An 18,218-nucleotide genomic window follows, 5' to 3' on the forward strand; every position below is an offset into this window, starting at 1 on the left:
CCTTCACTATGTGACAGGGTAAATGACGCACACGTAAGCTGTTCTTGCTGCTTTCTTGTAGCTATTCCGATTGCTGCTGGTTTCCCTTCCTCACGCTAGGTGGCAACACCATCGCTAACGTCCAAGCGATAACGTCCAAACTGAAATCGGTAGTGCGGACTGAGTTTCTTTGTCGGTTTGAGGAGAAAAAAGATTCAGCCTCAGTTTCTCGCCATTGCGCAGCAAATTTTCATCGGCTGACTGCGATCTAAAGAGAAACGTATTCGTTCACAAACATTAATGCATACACGCATCTGAAATGTTTGGAGCGATTTTGTTGACCACGGCGGTCTCTCGTAATATGTCGTTCTTGCATGGATTGTTCGATCTCAAATGAAAGGGCCTGCTGTCTCATGACTGACACGTGTTTTCAACATCCCTGCGAATAGGAAACCCAGGCGTCTCAAGCTCTTTTGATTTTGGCGAAACAGTAAAACTCTGACACCGGTGTAGCTATCGCGAGAGACGCCCATAAGCGTCCCACTCGCTGCCCACTTTGTGGCGTTCAGCTTCCGGGGCCGGATGACTGGTTAAGCGCACGGTCTTCACACCGCGACGATGGTCCCCGCCCCTGCCCAAACCCATCCGTGGCCTTGGCGACCGGGCCGGGCAAGGTTTCTTCGGGAACGCCCTCCACTACCGGCTCTGCGCCGCTTTAATCACGCAGCCGGCGGCCCCTCCAGTGCAGGGGCGAGGCACTGTCCCGCCTTCTCTCGTGCAGATATTTTTGTCAGGCGGAAAATGACCTATAACAGGCGTATCACGTCAGGTGTTGTAAAAATGAACTGCCATCTTTGTGCGTTCTAATCCGACAGTCCCTGCAGACAAACATTATAGTGATGTGTATGAGTAGCGACAAGGTCTGTAGCTTGCGCACTCTGCCCGTCTGTGTACGTGACGCCGTGGCGAGCGGCTGACGTGTCTGCGCTCGGCAGGTGTGGGTGCTGGTGGCAGCCCTGCTGGGCGGGCGGCGCGGGGCGCTCCGATGGCCCGCGCCGCCCCGGCAGCCACGGTGCTCCCCACAGACCGCACGCCGGAGGTGCCGACCGCGTCTACCCAGGCCGAGGCGGACGGCCGACCGGGCGCCGCAGGCCGCCGGCCCGACTACTACTACGACTACGAGTACTACGACTACGGCGACGACGAGCCCCTGGAGACGCCCGCCGACGCCGGGCCGGGCCACGACGAGGCGACGGCGCGGCCGGGCGTGCCCGCCCTGGAGATGGCGCTCGGGTCGCGCGCGCCGACCGCCCACAGGCCGCCCAAGCTGGCGCTGACGGTGCAGACGGGCGCGGGAGACCGTCCCGTCGCGCCGGCGGGGACAGGCGCACCAGATCGACCGCCGGCTCAGCCCAGGACTGCGACGGCCAACCCCGGAGCGGCAACGACGCCGACCACGGCAGCCGCTCAGAAACCGATGCGCTCGACAGACCAGACGCCGGCCGCCGCCCACGATTTGGAAACGCCGCTGTCAGCCCACAGCGACGCTCCGGAGCTGAGCCGGCCGCGGCCGGCCGACGACCTGCAAAGCAACCGCGTGGACGTGGAGCAGGAGACGTCGGGCAGCGTGCGCGTGGTCAGGCTCCACCTGGAGAGCACGCAGCACGTGCAGCGGCTGCAGCACGCGCGCGTGGCCAAGTCCCCGCGCGATGCGCCCGAGTTCTTCGTGCCGCCGATCCAGCGCAAGCCGTCGCGGCGCCGCGTGCCGCTAACGCCCCAGAACCAGTCGCAGGACGACCACTCGCTGGGGCAGCTGCTGGCCCAGCAGGTGCGCCAGCAGCTGGCCCAGTTGGAGGCCGAGCAGGGCGACTCACTGGACCAGCAGCCGCCGGAGAACGGCGCGGCAGAGCCGACGTCCACCACCAGCCGGCCCTACCGGCATCCGTTCATCCCGCTACCGCCCACTACGACCAGCGAGCCCTACCGGCATCCGTTCATTCCGTCATCCCCAACCACCACCAGCGAACCATACAAGCATCCCTTCATCCCGTCATCTCCCACCACGACTAGCGAGCCTTACAAGCATCCTTTTATTCCCTCATCGCCGACTACGACCAGCGAGCCATACAAACACCCATTCATCCCTTCGCCGCCCACCACGACCGGCAAACCATACAAGCACCCGCACATCCCCGTGCCTCCCGAGAGTACTGCCCGGCCCCGCGTGTCGCCGGCACCGGAGTCGGCACCGGAGCCGGAGCCGGCGCCGCAGCTGAAGCTGGGACCCGCCGCAGGCGCGGCGCGTACCGGACGCGGTGGCGCCCCGTCTGCACCTGCCGCGGCGGCGGCCGACAGCGGCGGCCACCACCACAGCGGCGCCGGCGCCAGGCGATGCCGCTGCTGCGGCCGCCGTCGCCGCGGCCGCCGCCGCCACCATCGTGCACGAGCAGACGCTTGAGGCCGGCTTCATAGTGGGCGAGTACGGCGAGGTGCGCGGCGGCGGCCAGGTGCGCGGCGTCAAGTACGCCGCCGACAGCAGCGTCGATCGCCGCCTGCTGGAGGCGGCGCTGCAGCAGTTCCTGCGACTCTGAGCCCGCTAGAGCGGCGCCGCCGCTGCCGCTCGGGTATTTATTGAGGCCGCCGGGCCGGCCGGTGGAGTCTGCTGGCTGTGAGAGCGGGGCGGCCGTCGTGAGCGGGGCCTCGCCACGCCGCGCGGCGCAGAGCCGCCGTGTGCATGCCGGGACCATTGGCTGTCTGCCGGCGGAGGGACGTTGGAGTGGGACTCGCGGGACGCGCGGCCCGTGTGTCGGCCGACTGGGAGCGGCGCAACCGTGCGCCAGTCTAGCAGGCAGCAGTCATCGCTCTGCGAGTTTAGCCGGCAGATGTTATAGCGCACCGAGCGTTGGCTTTGGCCTGAGTTGGCTGTAGCCGCGGTTTCTGAGGTTCAGGTAGCTCGGAACAGGCTTTTTGCCTACGTGTTCATGGGCAGTGTGCGCGCACGTCGGGATTGGGAAAGGAGGAAAATGGCGAGTGGCTAACGGACGGCTGTTTTCCGTCGGAACGCGGCCTTCGATGCTGCGGTGTGCGCACGATGCGACAGACGTTGTTGAAATATCTGAGGTTGTTGATTGGGCTCGCAGCATGAGTGCCATTGGATTGTTTGCGTCATCGCGTCATCCACTTATCACTTGTAATACATTCGTAATAAAAGGCCCACGCGCCCGGATCAGATGGGCACCGAGTGGGCATACCTAACATGGCGTTCAGTAGGCTGACAACGTCTCGTTTCCAGAAGGGGTCATCCATGTCGGCCACTTTCAACCCCTGCTCTGGTTAAGCACTGGCTATGCTGGGTTGCGCCGCCCCTTATTAAGTTGTCTTGAATGTAACGTCCCTAGTGTTTTTTTTTTTGGCATGAGAGGGAGCCAACGGTACATAGATTTAGGGGTTTGGGACATAAAAAGATGCCATGCTTTGCAACCACACCTGAACGTAATGTTACAGTTTCGTTAGGCTTGTAACGTTACGCCTTCACTGTAACGCTACGCTTTCAACACACCGCGTTACGGTTCTGTCACTCTTCACCAAACTCCCCTCTCTCCTCCGTGCATAACGTAAGATATGGGCAACCCCCGAATAGGTGACAAATGATCACTTCAATGTCCAGAAGCAAAAGTGTGAGCTCACGCTGGCAGAATCGGAGAACCTTAATGCCATGCCTACGATAAAGAGAAGGCCGCATGCTATACCGGGCAGTCGTCTCAGTATCCGACTGGGACCCTTGCGCTGATGGCGGTCTGGGCGAACATGGCCCGGACGGGGAGAGGGACGCCTACCACTTTCCTCTGGTATCTTTAGACTGGAGAGGACTGTACATACGACCTAAATGACATTCGCTAGCTCATGCAAAGCTTTATATGAGCTTACGACACTGTTTTAGTGTTTTAGGTCGGAGTCAAGGTCATAATAGAGAAATCACATTGTGCCCTATCAAATTGCGTTTTCTCCAAATAACGTATGGTGGGCTTATCTGTTCTTTGGAATGTCCATCTGCTTGACCAGTTTCACATTGATCTGTTTATCCACTTTTAGCGCGCGCCACTACAGGTCACCGATGCCATCTGTTGTTTCCTTTCAACCAGATGTGTCTATGCCAACTAGCTCTGTTTCTTGTTTACAGACAGGAGCCGTGGATAATGTCACAACCGATTTAAACAAAACCTCAACTTCGTTTTCAACTTAGATCAGTATTCAGTGAGATATATTGACCTTTCTGACGTCAGCACACAATATTTGAACAAGATCATGGTGGTGACCGCTGGAAAGCACTAGGCTAAAGCGATTAATTCGCACAAACAGCCATTAATCAAATCTCAAGGTCATGAAAGTCAATAAGATCACCATCCAAAAGTCACGTATAGTTTATTGTTACTACCTAGAGATGAGTAAGTGACATTATGGGGTGAAAGGGCAAATAGAGCCGACAAATGCCGGCAGTCGGGTGCACGACGTCTCAAAGCACAGACAGCCTGATGGCATATGATAATCATCCAGGTCAACATGCCACTGACAGGTGAAGAGGCGATATCATAGGGCAAAAAGTGAGTAATTCTGTGAATTACGCTACTAGAGCGGATACTACCGGGGTCATAGATTACGGTCTAAATTGGTCAGTGACCTATGACGACCACATGCAGGTGAGGATTCAGGGTAACAAGCTATGAAGACTACGGGAAGTCATCACAACACTTTGCCAACATGTCTACGTTCATTCCCATTTTGCGCCGACATGCTTAGACTAGCACCGCTCGGGTCACTGACCCGACATGACATGGACCTACAAGTGTTGGAGCACCCGTGAAATCAATAAAAATGCTGAAGATTTCAGGACGCCTGGGTATTTCGTTCTCTAGCTATTTCTGAAAAGGTCATGGGGACAGATGCCTACTCCTCCAGTCAATGAGGGGGCAAAGGTATAAGGCATATCCCAATTACACTGATGACAAGGTTGAAAAAGCTAAGCACTCCGCATTTGTGCGAGCCTTTGCACTTTGACTAGTTCAACACCTGCCCAGTAGCGCCGCACAGGATGGTGGGACGAATGGTGGCGACACGGCTGCCCGACTGCAGGGCTCCATGTACAACGCCGGGACTACACGCACAGATTAGGTGCGACACGGCTGCCCGACTGGGGGGGCTCCATGTACAACGCTGGGACTGCACTCACAGGTTAAGTGCGACACGGCTGCCCAACTGGGGGGCTCCATGTACAACGCCGGAACTGCACGCACAGGTTAGGTGCGACACGACTGTCCGACTGCAGGGCTCCATGTACAATGCCGGGACTACACGCACAGATTAGGTGCGACACGGCTGCCCGACTGGGGGGCTCCATGCACAACGCCGGGGCTGCACTCACAGGTTAAGTGCGACACGGCTGCCCGACTGCAGGGCTCCGTGTAAAACGCTGGAACTGCATTCACAGGTTAGGTGCGACACGACTGTCCGACTGCAGGGCTCCATGTACAACGCCGGGACTGCACTCCAGGTCAAGTGCGACACGGCTGCCCGACTGGGGGGCTCCATGTACAACGCCGGGACTGCACTCCAGGTCAAGTGCGACACGGCTGCCCGACTGCAGGGCTCCGTGTAAAACGCCGGAACTGCATTCACAGGTTAGGTGCGACACGACTGTCCGACTGCAGGGCTTCATGTACAACGCCGGGACTACACTTACAGGTTAGGTGCGATACGTCTGCTCGATTGCAGGGCCGCGTGTACAACGCCGGAACTGCATTCACAGGAAAGGTGCGCATGTAAGAGCGCGGCGAATGACGAGAGCTGCCCACGCTGTTCTTTTACCGGTGGTATTACCTGCGCCGCAAAGCCCATGTGTCATGTCAAGAGTCGTGTTGGCACGGCTGGTTGCGGCCTGAACTTGGATAACACAGGTGATTAGCTGTAAATGGCCTTGAATGGGCCGGCGTGATGTCAGTTCTGGAAAGGAGCGGGTCTGAGTAGAATAACGAGGTCACCGACGTTGACGTGAGCAAAGCACAAGCGGATTTTTGTATCCGCTTGTGTAATACAAGTGAATATTGTCAGCCGCCGCCGGCTAGGTTTCATTAGCAGACCAGATGCACTGACCCAGTTATATTTTTGAGAACGTTTAAGGAACCAACGGACAGCTTTTGACAATGTTATATGCGGGTAGCTATCTTTTCTTGACATCTAGCAATTATCTTACACTACGATATTTCAAACGCCGTTTCCACCCAGCGCACTCGTGCGTACACGCGTTCCTTATTCTTACTGAAGTCATACATTTTCGAGCAGACCTAAATGTTGCCCGAGGGCATCAAAAATGTTGCCTAAAAGCTCAGCGAAACGAACAATCAAGAGCCACGTTAAGTTTAGTCCGGCGACAGTATGAAAGGTTGCCGCCCAGTCAATAGATGTTTGCATTTGTAGCGAGTATGATGGCCTTGATACGAGCAGTATACAGGTTTTTGTTTGCAGCCGATACCCCGATCTTTTAAACGTTCTATCGTCATTTATCTTATTCACCGAGCACAGAAATAATTGTTTTCACGCTGTGTCACGTTATAAAAGATGCTGCGGGATTAGGGCTGCTGCAGAGCATTCATGCCGGAATTTTGGGTAAACCTGGGGCAAAAGACAAACGCAATATTAGTGTACTTCAACGTTCGGCGATAAAACAGATGCAGCCCAACACGAAAACATCGGGTGGCGTAAACAATTGGTAGACACTTCGGCAGTATATTGATATCGCCTTGCAACAAACAGACTGGCGAGATAACACATCATGGTGGACGACATAAGACCAGCTCACAGCAAAAAGCGCACTGGCTACCCCAGCTCGTGACGCGGGGAGTACATCCATACGCGCGTCCCGACTCATTCTGAGAGGCGTCACAAAGGCTGGAATCTAGCCAGAAATGCCGCCGGGGAGCGCGGCCAAAGGATACTTTCAGCGACCTGTAGCTGGACGTGCAGCCCAACCTCGATACTTAGCGGAAGCAAGCATTCATGGTGACCCACTACCGTCACGGCAGGTAGAATGGAACGCACATTTAAACCATACCAAAGGGCATTGCAATCCTACACAACGTGCTCACTTGCGTCACTTTTCCTGCCACCAAAAATCATCCGTCACAATGAACAACTACGAAAACAAAGCCACGACAGAAGTACAGACTTAGACACTGATCACTGCCGCAAGTACAGGTACGTTTGCGGAACGAATCACGGCAACTCATCTCCAAAGAATACGATGCATGACAGCATTTTCTTTGATAAAAACAGCCAATATTTAGCTGACAAAATCAATGCCTAAAAAGATCGGGCCACGGAGATATTCCTATCACGTAAAAATAACAAAGATGAGGGCAATGAAAGGCATAAAGTATCAAACATGCGCATGCCCGCGTGCAAACGCGCGCGCCCATGCGCACACACATGCACACCCTCTGGCCTCCACAACATGGCGCCAGCTGCACCACAGCTCATCCGTTTATTTCGCAGCTGGAGTACAAGCAGGATTATTCGGGCTTGCAGCCGGCTGACACCGCTGTTAACAGGGTTTACAATCTTCTGTGGTTAAAAGCCCGCACAGTGATGCTTTCTATGAACAGCTATCGGTCCGACTTCTCCAGGGCAACAGCGCACGAAAGGCAGCATATTTGTTTAATTATCTGAGATATTCAATATATTTCAGTAAAGCTATCTAATATGCTTGCTTAAATATGAAACGTATTTGTTTAATCCTTTCACTTTTTCCAAAAACTATTCCAGACATTTTCCGTGATTGTACTTCGGTTGAGCGCATTTCCTGAGCAAAACTTGTCAGTACAGCGTTGTCGGTACAGCGATCCAGGCTGCGCCACTTGGCCGCGCACCACGACTTGGCTCGGGACATGGATCGCTCGCGCGGCTGCACGATCAATTCACGGCATACATAGTTTCGAAATATCTGAAGATTACCACTGTCTGTTGTTGACGGACCTCTGCATTACAGGCTTCGTCGACAGCAGGCCGTGTCACAACCACCCGCATAACGAAACGCTCAAACGCTGCCGCCAACCCGATTACACATGTGGATTAGCGTCCGCCTGTATAGAAACACGGCCCGTATTAGTTTAATTCTGTTAGTTCCTATTTCATGTTCTCTGCACACTTGGCTTTCGGTTTAGAGCACTAGCGAAGCAAAGCTTGTTGCGGGTACATTGATCCAGGCACCAAAATTAACCCGTTTCGGCTCATCGGATGGATAACTGCATCGGGCCTTCTACCCGATATGACAACGGGGTAAAAAACCCCGTTGTCATATCGGGTTGTCATATCATATTGCGCGCCGCGCAGTGGCGCAAGACGGCCGTTAGGCTGACAGTCTGAGTCCACCCACCATCTGACTTCTCATTTCATGAAGACCACAGGCCGCGCAGCGCCTGGGATTCGCATCGCGTGCTAATGACGTCACATGACTGAGAATCGTTCCCCAGGATCGCGGTGGCGGCAGGTACCGATCAGACTTCATACATATCCGCACACCTATATAAGCCTAATGGATCCACAAGTCATACCCGTCGCCATACGGCCAGCTCAGCTTTTCAGCGGCCACATCAACAGCCTCAGCAGCCAACGCACAGGTGCACACGCCGGCCAGAATATACCACCCACACACAGACACCGGTCGGGAGGCCGGTACAGAGCCGGCCTGGGCAGCGGCCGCCGACCTGCAGGGCCGGGCTGGTCGTAGTGCGGTCTGTGCCAGGGCCGAGGCGGCTCGTGCTGCCGCCAGCGGCCGCTCGCCGACGGCGGCCGTCACCGCAGCTCGGCCGCCGATTCCGGCACGGACTCCTTCAGCGCCGGTAGCACCTGGGCCATCATGTAGCGCTCCAGCACCACTTGCGCTGCCAGGGCGGACTGGAGTGAGGGCCTGGTCCGTAGGCACCTTTCTTAGAGTCATCGCCGACAGATGGTCCAGCTGTCCCAGAGTCATCACCGACAGACGGTCCAGCTGTCCCAGGGTCATCACCGACAGATGGTCCAGCGGTCCCAGTCATCACTGACAGACGATCCAGCAGTCCCAGTCATCACCAACATGTGATCAAGCGGCTCATGCATCACCGACAGACGACCCACCTGTCCCAAAGTTATCACCAACAGATAGTTCACTTGCTGAGTCATCACCGACAGACGGTACACTTGTTCTCAAGTCATCACCGGCAGACGGTCCAGTCGTCCCAGAGTCATTACCGAAAGCTGGCCCAGCTGTTCAAAGTCAACACCAACGGAAAGTGTCTTGTATCTCGTCTGAGATGAAACGTTTGCATGGTACAACAGTCACCACAATTTCCATTATGAAAGGTTATCCAAAGTGTCGAGTTACGTTATAAGAAGCTGGACATTTCAAAGGCCACCGCAGAGAAATGTGCGGTCAATCCACCAACCACGATTACGGAGTACCAGTCACGACCATTTACGACAGGCATGCGCTGGTTAACTTTAAGTCAGCCTTTTAAGTCCAATGCTGCCCTAAGAAACATTGTACACGCCTGTATGTCCCGTTGCAATAATTTCAGATGAAGACGTGCCTTCCAACCATTCCCTGAAGACCTTTAGGAAGCCAATGGGTGGTGCTAACTAGGCCAGGGTCAGCGCCGCCCAGTGCCGACAATGGTCTCAAAGGAAAATCGGAACACCGACCGCAGCGGTAGCGGTACCGAGAAGTACGCTCGTGCCAGCGGTGCGTGCAGACGCCGCGGCGCAGCTGTGCGCTGTCAGTTCTGGCTCGTTCCTATCCGGACTCGCTCACTATTTTTCTCCGGTTTTTCCCTAGGAAGTGCCTGACCCGTTCCTCAAAACCGTCTAAAAAAAACTTGTCGGATCCTAGATTGTTTTATGCTCTAGATGTTTAGAGGTTTATGTAACGAGATCGTAATAAGGTGGCCAAGAAGTTGAAAACATTGCAACGGCTTGCACAACTCAGCATTGGAGACATTGTAACCAGTGAGTAAAGCCAGCTGAACATGCTAACAGTGGTTAATAACCACCTTGACTACCCTGCTCTAAACTCCAGCAAACCAAGTATGAGCCCTACTTTTCAGGCTTTTACAACCCTTGTGACGCTGCGTGTCCGTTTGACGGGTTCTTATTGAACTGGTCATTCTAACAAGCACGCGGCCACACTGAACCGGTTATTTTGGCCGATTTACTGTTTCCAACCAGGTTTCTCTCTGACAGTTAGCAAATAAGCTGAAGTAACAGCCAATTTCGGGACAAGCTACTTTGACTAGCTACTTTGAGTCCTACCGACCAGTATTGTTCAACTGAGTCACACCGATCTAGTTACTCAGACTCCAAACGTCTTAACCAACTAGCCACTGTGACCGGCCGGGTCTTACCCGTCTGGCTACTCTGGATGGTGCGGTACTAACAGGCTTACTCAAGCGGCATCACCAAGTTGGAAACTCTATACGACAGAATCCTCCTAGCGCTGGCCACTCTGGCTCTTGAAGTCTTCCAGATTTTACAACATCTAGCGGACATTCTCAATCCGCTCACGATAGATTACCGTACTACCGTACTACTTATTCATACTATTCGTACTATATATTATTCATACTATATATTACGTATTCCGTACAACCGTACGCCGCTCTACCGGACGGCGTCTTACCGAGCTGGCTGGCGCGGTTGACGGCAATGGAGAGGGCCGACTCGCCGTTGACGTTGGTGGCCGTGATGTCGGCGCCGCTGAACAGCAGCTCGTGGACCGAGTGTGGGCTGTTGCTGAACGCGGCGAACATCAGCGCCGTGTTGCCGTTCTGAGGGGACGACGGGCCGTGTCACAGCAGGACCGGCGGCCGACGACAACCAAGGCGGAGGCAGTAGCCGGCAGGGCGACACAGCAGGGGCGGTGTCGCAGCACGCACGACAGCTGGCGCGGTGCCACAGCAGAGACGATGACGTGACAGCTGGCACAGCGCCACACCGAAGGCGATGGCGTGACAGCTGGCGCAGTGCCACAGCAGAGGCGATGGCGTGACAACTGGCACAGCGTCGCGCACACAGCACACACAGCAGCCCGCTCACATTCAGCGCACATCTCGACACCCACGTGGTCGGTGCCACGACTACTGCGGTCGCGCACACGGCATCTCTGCTTGCCAGATATTGGAAGGGTTAGAACGGAGCACAGCTGGCCAGTTTTCCCCTGAAATTTTAAAGGGCTAATGACAAGGTCCAAACGGTAGACGTAGGTCCCACAGCAGAGCGAAATACGTCGAACCCAATGTCGACTTTGGCAATCATGTAGTAAATGCACCGAGTGCTCAAACGAGCGCAGCAGCCCGTAATCAACACTACACGCGTAATAAATCCCGGCCACCGTCTTACGTAACGCATCGCGTCGGGGCCCAACCAGCACATTTGAAGAGCACAGCCCAAATATAGCGACATTCCTGGCATTGCTGCTTGGACCGCTGGCGCGGCGCGATCAGCTGTGGGGCCTGCAACTGACCGGCCTTGCGTGCCACAACAGGCGGCAGCCGGGCCGTCACGCCTCGCACCGCGTCCAGGTGGCAACAATGCGTCGCGCCGCAGATAGCATCACAGGCGCTCCGGCCGTCCACTCCCTCGGCCGACGGCAACGGCGGAGCAGCGATCGGATGACAAGGCCAGCGCAACCTGTTTAAAGGGGAGCAGCAGGCTGCGGCGCCGGCGCAGCACCTCGACCACGTCCCGATAAAAACAGCCACAAGACCAGCACGTCACAGAGACACGACCGGCACCGTCTTCGCCGAGCCGTGCGGTCCGCGCAGGCCGGGCGTGAAGCATAGCTCCACCGCTTAACGGGCGTCCAACTTCATCACAGCTGGATAAAGGAGGCATTTGATGCAGTCGGGACAAACCAAACGTTATCCGTCGTTGAGGCGGAGCTTGACGACGCACTAAGCTGCTCAGGCTATGTGGCGTTACCTGCCTCTCACCCTGGCACGAAGGGCGGGCACTGTGGAATAATTTAATCCCGTGCCTCCGGCTTCCCGGATGCACAGCTTGACCACCGTAACCCCACCCCCTCACCCCACAATTACATTGTGCTCATGCTTCCCAGTGACAAGCTAAGAATGCACCTGAGCCGAGCGAAAACCAGCAGCCATCTAGCCGGTGCTAGGGTCCGCATGCCACGGAGGGCGTTTCAGCCGGGTATCACAAACTCAGTGTGCCACTGACCACCCAGAACACCGACGAACTCCTCAGACACCACCGGCGCCGGTGGCGGAGAGCCCGGTGCTCTGCGACAGCCGGCCGTTTGCGCAGTCCCCGGCGCCAGGCGGGCGGGGCTGGCACCGAGCGCACCACAGGACGGCGGACCACTGTCCCAGGCACATCGTGAACAGCGCCACCAGAGATCGCGGGCGCCCCGACTGGGCCGGCACCTCAAAGGCAACCAGAGCTGGGCAGCCCGGCTGGCACGTGCTCCGCGGTCGCCGGTCCGCCGACTGGCGGGCTCGGCAGTCGCCCGTGGGGTAACTTGTCCGTCTCCCGCAGCATAGATGAAGGCTGCCCAGGTAGTCACGTTCTCTCCCCCCCCCCCCCCCTCCCCCCACATCCGCCTCCCCACGCGTGGCGCTGCGGCAGCCCAGACAGGAAAACTTGCCACGTTCCTTGAACACGGCGGGTGCATCTAAAGGTCGGGATAGGAGTTAAAACGGACGAGTGCCTAATCCGATACAACCAAAGCTGAAATGCTCATTGTTATGCAGCACTGCGTCTCTCGGCCCTCGCCTCGAAAACAAATCGATGAAAAAACCCCGACCATCGCCATCGATCCACCTCTTCCCCGCAAAAAGCGGCTGGATCCGCCTCTGTTCGCGCGCAAGCATACATTCCTATGTCATATTGCTGACCTGTTACTACACCGGCAGCCGCGCCAAGATCCATTTTCATAGCTGTCATCAAGTGGGTCACACAAACCCTATATTGATGTATGGCCGCGTGTACCACCCCCCTCGCCATCCACGCACGGGTGCTGAGAACAAGGTGTGTGGACCTGGGAGGCCAATCCCGCGGCAGCTGATCCCTGGTTTGAGAACAATGTGTGAGGTACTGGGAGGCCAATCCCGCGGCAGCTGATCCCTAGTTTGAGAACAATAGGCGAGAACCCGGGAAGCCAATCCTGCGGCAGCTGATCCCTGGTTTGAGAACAATAGGCGAGGACACGGGAGGCCAATCCCGTGGTAGCTAATCCCTGGCCTCGGCGCAGTCACGGTACTTTTGAACGCTGTAATTAACAGCTCGGAAATGTTTGACGCGATTATTGCATCCAAACCGCGTGTTACTAAGTCTACAAGAGGTGGAGCTTTATTAATCGAAGCAAGTGTGAACCGCTGGACCATGCTATTATTTCATAGCAGTTGTACAATAAATGGACGAAGCAGCGACACTTTAACACAAACGTTGAAATTTCGAAGAACAAAAGGACAGTTAAACGAGTGAGACGAGCGTCACACCAGCGAGAACATGATAGACATAATTACTATGACCACGTTAATGATATCTACAACAGAGCCAACCGTGAAAATAAAGACCGCCGCCTTTGGGAATGCACATGGATAGGACTTATAAATGCATTGGAATGCCTTCGTACCATGAACCTTCAAGGTGGAGCTATGTTTATCGTCTGCGCGCTCATTTATAACTCCCAATGCCGTACTACTGGCTTGCTTTGGGCCTACCAAACCCTGACGATTCTAATGGACGATGTGAATAAGCTTGAAACAGCTGACGTTCGTGACGATTGTCGCAAGAGCATTGGCAATAGGTGATAATGCGGCTGGGTATCGGCCAAAGGAAACTGGGCCATGACGCACGCAGTTTTCGTGGCCCCATGTGTCTTGGTTTAGGTCAGGTATGTGTTTAACTACATATGGGACCGGCTTCGGAAGAACTGCGGCTGCTCCCAGGTGTACCACTGACACACTTTTAGCCCAACCGTGTTGCTCGTGTGCGGTATTCCGCTTTCATCAACGTGTTTGTCTGCCTTGATGCTAGCTTTGCCAGCCGCACATTTATCAAACCTTATCTTTGCACAATACGTTCTGGAGCGTTAATTGGACCGCTGATGACTTATATCATGCCAGATGGTTGTCAGCACCTTACAAAAGTGTTAAACAACCCGCGTGATGGGCACCACCACACTGCCACCGAACCTCCGAGCGCCAGGCGACGGGCGGCGGGCGGCGGGCGGCGGGCGGCGGGCGGCGGGCGGCGGGCGGCGGGCGGCAGGCGGCGGGCGGCAGGCGGCGGGCGGCGGGCGGCGGGCGGCGGGCGGCGGGCGGCGGGCGGCGGGCGGTGGACGGCCAGCTCGCTGGGTCTCACCTCGTCCGCGTGGTTGACGTCGGCCCCGGCGTTGATGAGCAAGCGGGCGATCTCGTAGTGTCCGTTACTGGTGGCCATGATGAGCGGGGTCTCGCCGTCCGGGCCCTGGCGGCGCAGGACACGACGGTGTCACGTGACGCCACACGCAGCAGCCCGCAACGCTGTCCCTATCACATGCGCGCCGCCTCACGCAGAGCGTGCTGACCAGCCCACGCACATCCCATCAGTGGAACTGTCCCTCGGAGCCTCCCATCCCGCACTGCAACTCTAGCGCTGTACGCCCGCTTCTTTGTTGCGCGCGGACGATGAGGACGCCATTCAGTGTTGGCGGCTTCCGAGTCAGCAGAGTGCAGCAGAGCGACAGAGGACCCACTGCGCCGAGCGAGCGCTGACAGGCAGAGCGGCCGGGGGCTCACTAGGCCGAGCCGAGCCGCTGAGCCGAGCCGGGCGGTGGCAGGCAGAGCGGCAGAGGGCCCGATGAGCCGAGGGGTGATAAGCGGAGCGGCCGGCAGGAGCGGCTGACTCACCTGACGGGATACGGCGGCGTTCTGCTCCAGCAGCAGCCGGACGGTGGGCACCTGGCCGTACGCGGCCGCCCACATCAGCGAACTGTAGCCGAGCTCGTCTGGCTCATCAACGCCGGCCGCTGCCGGAGGAGAGGCCCGTCAGCCAGGGTCAGATGCGGGGCGGCGGTGCGTCAGACAGTCTCACATGAGGGATGGCAGTCCACCAGCCAGGGTCAGATGAGGGATGGGAGTCCGTCAACCAGGCTCAGATGAGGGACGGCAGTCCGTCAGCCAGGCTCAGATGACGGGCGGCAATCTGTCAGCCAGGCTCAGATGAGGGACGAAAGTCCGCCAGCCAGGCTCGGATGAGGGATGGGGCCAAGCAGGGCTCAAACAAGGAAAAAGCAGGGCTCAAACGGGATTGGCCGGGTCGTCATGCCTGCTTGAGCATGCTCATCAGGACCTAGGGTCAGTGGGAGGACTGCTCATCAGGGTGTGATGTCAGTGGTAGGACTGCTGATCAGGGTGTGATGTCAGTGAAAGGACTGCTGATCAGGGCACAATGTCAGTGGAAGGACTGCTCATCCTGCAGTGATGTCACTTAAGACCAGGGGGTCTGGCAGGGCCCTACCTTCCTGCAGGTCGAGCAGCGAGAGGTCACCCATGCCAGCGCGCTGGTGCAGCGTCAGCTGGCCTGGTTCCACGCTGACCACCTCGGCCTGCACATTGCCCCGTTGCAAGTTTGTCAGGATGGTGGTGGCCGGCTGAAAACGAGCCCGAGCCCAGCATCAGCCAGCTGGTATCTAGCTCTGTTAGTAGTGAAATATGTGACATGGGCTTTACAGAATATTGCTAGAAATGTGAGAAAGCACTGAATCACTCCACTTGTAATGCATATCTGCATTAGGTATCTAAGTCAAGTCTCGACAATACCTTGTATGCCATAAAGGCACTTCGACGTTGTCCTTCCAAATCATTCAGCTTAAACTCTTTTTTGACCCTAACTTCTTCTTTGACCTTAACCCCATCCATGTGGGAGGTCATTTGCTCCAATGACCCAAGGTCAGGAGGCTCATTAGCAGGATCACTCATTGCTTCATCCATTTCTTGAGGCCAGGAACACAGTTTCAATCAAAGGATGAAAACCTGCAAGAGAGATACAGCAATCACAAAACCAGCATAACTACAAAAAAGCTTAACTAGCCTAATTTGGTTTCAAAGCCATTATACATTTTGTATGATTATGGGGCAGAGGCATTGTTGACCCTCATGGCATGTTCAAAGAGGTAGGACAGTGGATTTTTCTGTTACTTAAAAAATTGGAAGAGCATGACACTACCAACGAGCTGTTATCATATGTGAAACTAAGCAGCACCCTGTCTTCATATTGTTTCAAGCAATACATAAACAGTGAAACATGGATACATCATGTGTTTGACAAAAAGGTCCAATAATATGGAAATCCACAGAATTCAGTTGGCATGCTTTTTTCCACAGGATACCCTTTTCTTCATGGGCCAATAATCAAAACTTAAATTTGAATCTGGACCCATAACCAGGTGGGAGAGAGCATTTAACTTAATTTCATAGGCATTGTGGTTAGGACTGAGTTTTATTTATGCACCTCTGCTGGAACCAAACTGGTCATCTCTGTGGCTGAGAGGAGCGAGACTGGTGGACTGGCAGTTCATTTGCCCTGCTAGCATGTCAGTCAGCTGGCAACTGGCCACAGCTTCTGCTGCTGCTGCCTCACCACAGTCTAACATAGAGGCCAAATTGTCCCACAACCTGGAATAATGCTGATTGTAGCAGAATCAGGGAATAAGGAGTAAACTGTGCAACACACATCCTTGCCTAATTAAGTGCACAAAAGCATCAAAATGGCCTAAGCAACCAATGCACTGGTAACAGATATTTGGGCTTGCCTACTGATTGGTAGAAAAACAGTCAGACACTTTTATACATTATGGGAAAATTCCAAAACATGCTAAAAACTGTTAATATCTTGTTTGACACTTACCACACATACTTAAAACTGACAGCACGAACCATCATCTGAATTCCTACTTATAGAAATGAGCTCAGAGCACAAATAAAACAAAATAAAGGAATGCTAGTAACTGTATGAACTCTGGCAAAACCTGTAAGATTAGCACTGAACCATTTGGAACCATGCACATATATTTCCATAATAAGCCACACAATACCACTAAGATAGTGTTAGATGCAATAAGATAATATTGCCATAAAGGCAGACATTTCCTGAATCAGTTCTGCAACTAACACCATTCACTTACAGGGGTAAATGCCAAACAATAAATCCATCCAATGCTGATACCATCCAATGATGCTTCCTTACATGCACCATAGTCTTAAACTATCATTTACCTTTCCAAAAACTCCTATTTCCTCATCATTTTGGACTTAATAAGGGGGAGAGGGCATGACTGAGCTTTGATGTTTGTTTGGAGAGGGATACTTCACATGGTGGCACCACAGCATTGCAGCTCCACTTGAGCTAACCAAACCTGATGAATCAGAAAAAAAACTGTCTTTAAGGCCAGATGATTGCACCACCATGAAACCAAAATGGGTTGCAATGTAAGCTCTTCAAAACTAGGTAGGTAGCATGCATAGTTCTAAATATGCCTGCATATGCATGACCAAGACTGCCCTATCAATTGTGCTACAAATATCTGTTACAAACCATGGTGCCCCATCCCAATATTATGAAGCATATAACAACAACACACCAATTTAAGAGTTATTTTTCAAGCTTTCCAAGAGCAATTTTACCCAATTTGCTTGCTTTTCCCTTGAACTAATTTTACTAACTTGTGCACCTGACAGGGGGCTAGATAACAACTGATGGCCTGGTCCACAGCTTGGACATTCAAGCACTCCAGCAACAGAGCCATACAACCCTTACATTCACATCACATACAAGGCATTCTTGAAACAGTCGGCTATCCTGAAGCAAGATAAAACACATACGGTCCCATGAGACCGTTATGTTTGCCATCGCATCTCAACATAACAAATTACGATCCACTCCATGCATATCATGGTTGCTGCGGGCCTGTCCTTCTCGGTCACACCCACGGTTCTACCAGGTCCGTGCCATTAGTACTCGCCCGAGACCCTACAACAGAACACTGGCCGATGCAGTGTCTATGATCAAGGCGATTTCATTGAGATGTAAATATCAATACCAATGTTGTGTGTCAATGTCGACTGTCAAAGAAATGTCGCAAATGCGCAACGCGGAGGGAAATATGGTAACGGCAGCGGGATAATCTTTCAAAGAATACTTTTACCTTTGCAATC

The 18,218-nt window shown here is 54.5% G+C and overlaps 1 protein-coding gene across 3 annotated transcripts; it reads right to left on the minus strand.

Annotated features, from left to right (window-relative positions):
• Positions 1-6,757: 6,757 nt before the first annotated feature.
• On the minus strand, positions 6,758-18,129 carry LOC119103765 (ankyrin repeat family A protein 2). Of its 3 annotated transcripts, none has more exons than XM_037227410.1 (7): positions 18,104-18,129; positions 15,825-16,037; positions 15,523-15,655; positions 14,913-15,031; positions 14,386-14,490; positions 10,682-10,829; positions 6,758-8,912 (listed from the first exon to the last, which is right to left on the minus strand). In XM_037227410.1, the coding sequence occupies exons 2-7, from the start codon at positions 15,993-15,995 to the stop codon at positions 8,824-8,826; spliced, it is 765 nt and encodes a 254-aa protein (XP_037083305.1). In that variant the 5' UTR covers positions 15,996-16,037; positions 18,104-18,129; the 3' UTR covers positions 6,758-8,823. The 3 variants fall into 3 exon arrangements, with proteins under 3 accessions (XP_037083305.1, XP_037083303.1, XP_037083304.1); XM_037227408.1 differs by having other exon boundaries at positions 18,052-18,126; XM_037227409.1 differs by lacking the exon at positions 18,104-18,129 and adding an exon at positions 17,836-17,998.
• Between the last annotated feature and the right edge of the window lie 89 nt (positions 18,130-18,218).

This window comes from Pollicipes pollicipes, unplaced genomic scaffold (assembly GCF_011947565.3).
Source record: "Pollicipes pollicipes isolate AB1234 unplaced genomic scaffold, Ppol_2.1 Scaffold_5724;HRSCAF=6776_pilon_pilon_pilon, whole genome shotgun sequence".
In the NCBI taxonomy this organism is placed as follows: Eukaryota; Metazoa; Arthropoda; class Thecostraca; order Pollicipedomorpha; family Pollicipedidae; genus Pollicipes; species Pollicipes pollicipes.